This window comes from Anopheles aquasalis, chromosome 2 (genome assembly GCF_943734665.1).
Source record: "Anopheles aquasalis chromosome 2, idAnoAquaMG_Q_19, whole genome shotgun sequence".
NCBI classification, from domain to species: Eukaryota; Metazoa; Arthropoda; class Insecta; order Diptera; family Culicidae; genus Anopheles; species Anopheles aquasalis.
Window position 1 is genome coordinate 64,253,128 of NC_064877.1, and position 7,519 is coordinate 64,260,646.

The following is a 7,519-nucleotide window of genomic DNA, read 5'->3' on the forward strand; positions in this document are numbered from 1 at the left end:
GCTGGACTGCTGCCCAGTGAACGAGCGAGCAAGCGAAAGTGTTTCCTGGTGTGTCCTTGCTGGTGTTGCAACTTGAATTTAAATGTTTTAATCGAATGCCAAAGGGGCCCGCTGTGGGCAGTGATTATGATGAGGATGAGGTGCTAAAAAATCGCCAGAGGATAAATGGAGGAAACAGTTGAGTGCTCATGTGTTTGTACGATCTTAGTGTTGTTGATAATATGAGGAGACGTTCCTAGTGTTGAATTTGGAATATTAATACAAACGCACTGTCCTACTGGACAGAGAGAGAGAGAGAGTCCTGCATTTCACCAGCACCGTCAGGATCCCGAGGATAGAATGAATACCCTGACACAGAACATCAGCCCGATACAGTCCACTCTGGGGCGCTTGGTAGGTTTTTGAAGTCCACAGTTTATGCCTTCCTCTTTTGTCTTTTATTTGTTGCCCAAAATGAACCACCCATACGCCAGCAGCAATTCACTTTCAATGCCGAATACCGAACGGAAGTGACCAATCCGTCCAAGCGAGGTCCCCAGTACGGCTGCCCGGCGGGAGTGTATGCAGATCCTCTGTTCCACCCATTCCTCTGCCCATACAGAAGGCTCTCCAAAAAGGATACAAACATACTGAAGTGCGTACAGGACCGACCTGGTTGACACACCTATCCGCACACACCGTGGCATGGCAGGACAACGGCACAAGCATGTAGGCAAAATGTTGCAAATTTATCGATTTTCAGATTTGTCAGCAAATCGAAATCGGAATGGCGGCGGCTTCCGGTGGACGGACGGAATCGACTCCCAGTCCTGTCGGTGGATCCAGGGCGTAGGTTGGTGTGTGGTGGTGGCTCGGTAGCGATCGGTAATCGGGGAGCCGCAACCGGGAACCACCTTCCATCAGGATGTTGCTTTTGAAGGCCGCCAGCAGGATGTTGGTTTAAAGTTCGTTCGCCTGGTTCTCGGTCGCTCTCTTGTTTCATTCCATTTCGACTAATTGCTTCACGACGCCATTTTGTGGCGCTTCTGGTTCTGGAGTTTGGAAGGTGATTCGACTTTTTGAGAGGGGTTTTTGTGAATTCATTTTACCCATTATTCATGGGTTTTTCATTTAATTCCTGGATTGTAGATTGTTTAATGCTTTCCAATTCATTTCAAGACAATTAATGCAAGAGAACTAACAGAAAGACATCATTGAAAATCGACTTAGTGACGGTGCAATCGCACCCCGAATGGTTGAACTGGGGAACGTTCCTCTGGCACCGGGAACTAATTCAATTTCCCCCCAAGAAACTCAAACCCCAACCCAATGTCACGCGGTGATCGACATCGGAGAACCTTGGATAAAAACGAGGCCAAGTTCCATCTAGATCTTTCCGTTTGCAAAGAACTCCAACGTCTCGAAGAAAATACGGCCTAGGGACGGCCAGGATCACACCAAACGACGCGGACTTCCATCGAGAAGGGCTGTTCCGGAAGCAAAAACAATCTCGCGGCGGATATCGCGCGGCCCGATTCGCGCGCGGCCAAAACGGGAAATTCTATTTCAACTTCATTTCATTCCACCCCTGCCCCAGCACCAGCGCTTCCCTGGCACTGAAGGTGTCGGCGAAAGGCGGAAAATGCAACAACAAAAAAATACTGGGAAGAACCAGGCGGCTCCACCATCACCCAGGATACGTCATCGAAAGCCAATTACTTAATGAGCCGGACCGTGCTGCGGCTCCTGTTGCTGCAACTGACCACCGTACCCTTCACCAATCGGTGTCACTCCGTGTTGACACCATTGTTAACACCATGTTACACCCGTGTCACACCGGGGAACAATTGTCTTAAGGTGTTTATGTGATCATGTGTGTACGATTGACACCCCGTGCCGTCGAGGGTGTCGAGGAACTCCGGCGAGGAATTGGCTTCATCATTGTTTACACTTTTCCCGGGGGGAATTCGAGTGTCACCACTGAGGACGGACCGACCGACGGAGACAATACTCAGGAAGGCCCAAGGGCCCCTCTTCATCGCCACACATGGCACCCTTGACGTAATGGAAAACGGTGTAGGACGATACAGACATTACGACACTAGCCAAGGTGTCCTTTTGTGACGTGTGTGCCCTTTCACCCTTCGAGACATGACCGCAGACCAGAAAGGCGAACGTTTGCGTCGATCCATGGCCGTCTGCCAATTGCTGCAGTGTCATCGGGGACAAATATTTGATTAACTTAATGTCCGCGACTAACCAACCATCTTGTGGCATTCAATGGTTTGCTTCAATGGTGCTGTGCAGGTGGGCATCAGCTTGTAGTCTGTGGCGCAGAACCTTGAACTCTGCTCTGTTTGTGATTGAAGCTAATAATCGTGTTCAGCGATGTGTTGCAGGCACCATCGCAGTAGGCGTGTGTCGCAATTTCATTTCCAAGAAGCTTCCAAACATCAATCCCCCGGCCTCTGTGGTCTGTGCGACTCGCTAAAGATGATTAATATTTTATGTTCCAAGCCAGAATGGACTTATCTTACTGATAAAAGGTGGAAGCTTCAACCGCGTGGACAGTTTGCTGGGAAAATAGATTTTGATAAATGATAACATTGATTGAGCTGCGGATGTTAACAGTTTTTCTTTCATTCTCTCTCCCCTCGGTGGGACGGATTTTCCTCTCCTCTTCTTTGTGTTCATGTGGCCACGGATCGGGACTACATTACGCTCACAGCAGGACCTCGATTCGGTAGCAGCAGGAGCAGGATCGTCCTCAAAACCGTGCACGACCTCGGCTTCGACGACGGCCGCATTGATTCTCGCTGTCAGCGGGGGTGACAACAGCCGGACGGCCAGCGCAACCCTCGTCCTCGACCAGACGACGGCCGTGCACCACCACCACCATCACTCGCAGCACGCGAACGACTTCCTGTCAACCTCCCTGTCATCGCCGGCCGCATCCTCAGCCGCTGCCAATTATCTTCTCCACCAGCACCATCTTCACCAGCAGCAGCAGCAGCAGCAACAGCATCTGGAGCAACACTCGGTGGTCCAGCAACAGCTCAATCAGGACAATCGGTTGACCTCTGGTAGTGGCGGCAGTAGCTCCACCGGGGGCAACAGTAATGGACCAGCACCCGTTTCGTCGCAATCCGCCAACTCCCAGTCACAAGCACAACCAGCATCGGGCAAGCAGCAGCAGCATCACCGAACTCCGGATGATCAGACCGTATCGGCATCGCCGGAACCGGCCACCATAGCCGCCAGCACATCCAGCCTAGCAGCCCACGTCAACCCGTTTCACAGTGGCAATGGCTCATCGGCGTCGTCGGCATTAACGAATGGTAAGGCCGGTGGGGTTTCTCCCATTTCTTCGGAGCAAAAACGGCCTAGGCCTTCGGTTAATCGAATCTCGTCATTTCCCGCCGGCCGGGTCCGGGCGCATTCACAGATTTCTATCCGGAGTATCGGATCAGTTCCGAGTATCGGCTCAACTCGCACCATCACCATCACCATCATCACCACCATCCGCACCACCATCACCATCATCATCCGCATCACCATCCGCGTGACCTCTGGACGGCAGCAGCGGCGGTCGCTTCGCACGCTCCCGATGCTCACCTCGCGGATGCGGAAGGATGCGACGGTGGGAGCTACAGTCTGCGCCATGGCCACCACGGTGAGTATCTCGGGGCTCTCTAAAGGGCGCACGCAACCAGCCAGTCAGAAAAGTTAATAAAGTGTGTTACACTTTAGAGTAAATTATTTACTTGCGTTGCTCTCGAACCAAATATTGACTCCCCTCGCTGCAAACAGCGGAACGGCGTCGGCCAGCAGAAGGAGGGACGCGTTTCGTAGAACAAATAGCCGCGCACATCCCTTTATGACCACCGGTGGAGCTGCTGCACCACGGTTGGTGGTGGTGGTGGTGGTGGTGGTGGCGGTTGCGGAAGGTATTTATGTTTCGCATTTTGTACGAAAATAAATTCAATTAACTGTGGCAGTCGTACGGCAGTCAAACATACGGTCGGTTAGCCGGCACCCCGAGGGCATCGGAAACATATTAAATCATCCTTCCACAGCACTGTGGAGAGGCTGATATTGCTTATCAGGATGTAAACTCGATAACAGTAACGAATAGTATGAATGTGATGGTACAGGAGAAGCGCCTAGGATGATAATTTCATCGCAAAGTTGTTTATGCTGAGACCATCAACCAAAGGATAACTTGAAGGCATGTTCGGCTCCCAGGCAAAACATAACAAAAGAGTCTTGCTATGCACATCAGCATCCATTTTATGTTCTACCAACATGAGGCGTTTGTTAAAAGACTTGTGCTGGTTCGTCGTCTTTCATTTTCGTGGCAAACAAACAGCCTACTGTTCACTTCGATAATAGTACCTATACTGGTGGATCATTTGAATTTTGGACCTACCAATGACCCTTATACTCGTCTTCCAGGAGAACTTAAATTCCTTCAGCATCTCGATGATGGCCAATAATATATCCTCGTTCGTGGAGCTATAGCTGTAAGAGCAGGTCTAAAACACTATATTGCAGTGACATAAAATATTGCAAAAGTGCTATTATTAGCAGTTATCTTCTTCTCGACTTAGTTGATGGCTAAATAAATTTCTTCGCAAGATGTTGACGATAAAAGGTAGTCTCTAGCTGCCGTATCAAGCATGCAGATGTAATCAACAGTACTGCTTCTCACGTTTAACCCTTCTTCCTTTAGTACATTACAATTCCCCCGAAAGTACCAGATACTATCGTGTCCATAAAAAAGGGAGAAATACGGTACTCAATTGTCTCGTGGAAACGATATTTTTTATTCTAGTATTTTTTGTAGATTGTCAGCGCAGTGATTGATAACTATGACAAATTTTACATCAAAATAATGATTAGTTTTTGATATATGAATTTTCTTGTGAGCTACTCATAGTGCATTCTTCCTGTTTCGCTATGACGAAATTTTTGAAACATAGAATTTTCATAAAATTTTATTTGCCGATAGGCAAAAAAAAGATGCAAAAAGCCTTTGGTGACTACGGCATATTAAATAAAAATGTTTAAAAGGAGGAAAAACACTTCCAGGATGGTCCGGAACGTGTTGAAGACAAAGAACGTCCTAGGCGACCATCAACGTCAATTGACAAGGCTCACGCTCAACAAATATGGAATTTGGTGTTGCTGAACCGACGATTAACAACTAGAGACCTTGCTGATGATATTGGCATATTCGCATAATTCGCTAATTACATTTTGAAAAATGTTTTGGGCCTCTAACGCGTCCGAACTCGAATGATACCTTTGGTAGCAGCGTATGGCATTGATAATCCGTGACTTTTTCGCCAAAAACGCAACTCATATCGTTCCACAACCACCGTATGCGCTTAATTAGCACCATGGAACTGCTGGCTACATGCTGCTGGCCTCACCATTGGCTGTGCTTGGAGTGGCCTTTGTGTCGGAGAAAACTCCTGAAACATATCCTATAATTATTCCTTTGCTATCCCACTAACTAAGCTAAATTTAATGTCTCATCAATTGAACAATTCACGAAGAAAGGCAACGAAAACATCAATTTTCCACCATCCATTCCGGTCTGTCACTCTCAAACAAAGGCACTTTGGCCGAAGTGAACTAGCAACAAAAGATGAGTTTTTCTCGGAAGAAATCGTTTTAAAAACCGACGCATTTCGCGGTATAATACCCACTTTCCCACCGGATACCATACCCCGCCTTAACCTGCATTAAACCGATCTCGGCGACCTTTCAACAGCAGATCGCTGTCGGTCGTGTGTTGTCAGCGAGCGAAATGGGAAAACATCTTACGGGATTTTTCCAACTTGACTTTTGCCATCCCCCTGCCACCTGGTGATGTGCCAGATAATCGGGAACTAAATTACACAAAGGACTTTAATATTTGGCCACAGCGGGTGGCACGGCAGATGCCTAACCTGTACCTGGGTGTCCCAAGAAGAAGTGTGCCATCGCTTTGACTCTGTTCAGCGCGCGTACGTACACACGAGCTCGGGGAGAGTCAGTTCTCGTTATGGTCGGAGATTTCCATGCCTCCGGTTCGGTCCCGGCGTGTCAGCGGAACTTCTTCCAACAACAACAACACACAACGTGCTGCGCTCTTCTCCTCCCAAAAAAGGAAACGGATGTGACAAGGCGCGCCCCTAGAGTTCGTTCTTATGGCCGTGTTCGATGCTGGATGGTGAAGCATACTTTTGCCGGAAAATACATTTTCCTTCAAGACGCAACTGCAACTGGCTGGTTGGTGGCTGCTCCTCATATCCACGCACGTGGCTTCCTCGTCATTTATTGTACTGATACTGTTTTCTTCTCCTTTTCCCCCGCTGGATCACTCTCTGCCACCTTGGGCCGGTGGCCAATCGCGCAGCCACGAAAAATCTACGGAACGAGCGTTCGGCATTTTTCGATTTCTCGACAACCCCGGCCACGGCTCATCCGGCCGCCGCAGCCGCCGCCTACTGCTATCGGCTTTCCACGCCACCTCAGCTGGTGAAACGTGAACCGAGCGACGGTAAGTAAGTAGAATGGCCGACAGGTACGAGTTGTGTTGCATACCACACGCCTTAAGAATAAGGTGCCAGGAACGACCCCCAAACATTTAACCAACAACAACAAAAAAAACACTGATCGCAGAATCAAAACAGTCACCGATGGGGGGCAAACGGAAATGTAACCGAAATTGACTTTCCAATTTGCTTCACAAATTTCTGCCGCCGGCGCTCGCGCTTTTCCCAGGCCCACCAGGATCAACAGGATGAATAGAATCGCGCGAATCAAAATTGCCACATAATTTAATTCCCGGCGTCCCTCCTCACGCTGGTAAATTCCAGACGCACCGCGAATGGGGTGCGACTACTGTGGAACGCGGGGTGGAGGAACAGACCACTTGACGCTTCTTAAAATTCCGATCTCCGTGTCCCGAGGCCCCAGTGTGACGACATACGGTGAACAAACACAAAATCATAAGTCGCAACATTTGTCCACTGCCACTTCCCTCCACGGCGCACCTCTTCCTGGGGCATTTACACGGAGAAATAAAAGAGGAAGGAAGCAATGAGACGGTATTGTTAATGTCGCGGGTGCTTCTCGGCACGAAGAATGTGTTTCCCGTCCCTGTGCACCGTGGTGTCGCCTAAATTGGATTTCACTGTCAGTCGGAACGTGTACAGTGTGTGACTCGGATGGGCTTCTCGCGCGGGCTTTTCGCGAGGGAAAACAGAATTTAAAAAAATGTGAGAGAAAATGTAAATTTTCACTCTCTTGCTGGACCGCCAATCCGCGGATTGGCGATAATGCAAACAGTAAAAGGGAGGCGGACAGGGACAGTGTGAGAGCTGGATAGAAAGAGGATTCGGAAGGATATGTTTCGAGGAATTAATATTCATAGCTGATCGCTTGGTGGTGCTGGCGCCATCATCATACCCGCTACCGCGTAAGTGTCACCGCCGGAGTGGCTTTTCCGTATCCATCGATCGTAGTTGGCTTATTGACTTGTTTCCTC

At 49.1% G+C, this 7,519-nt stretch overlaps 1 protein-coding gene across 1 annotated transcript in view; it reads left to right on the forward strand.

The window, feature by feature from the left end:
- Positions 1-339: 339 nt before the first annotated feature.
- The window catches only part of LOC126576389 (ETV5-related protein Ets96B), a 10,099-nt gene continuing 2,919 nt past the window's right edge, over positions 340-7,519 (forward strand). The window contains exons 1-4 of the mRNA XM_050237649.1: positions 340-393; positions 2,708-3,317; positions 3,425-3,652; positions 6,386-6,529. Of these exons, the coding sequence (XP_050093606.1) occupies positions 340-393; positions 2,708-3,317; positions 3,425-3,652; positions 6,386-6,529 (1,036 nt within the window). The remainder of the gene's footprint in view (positions 394-2,707; positions 3,318-3,424; positions 3,653-6,385; positions 6,530-7,519) is intronic.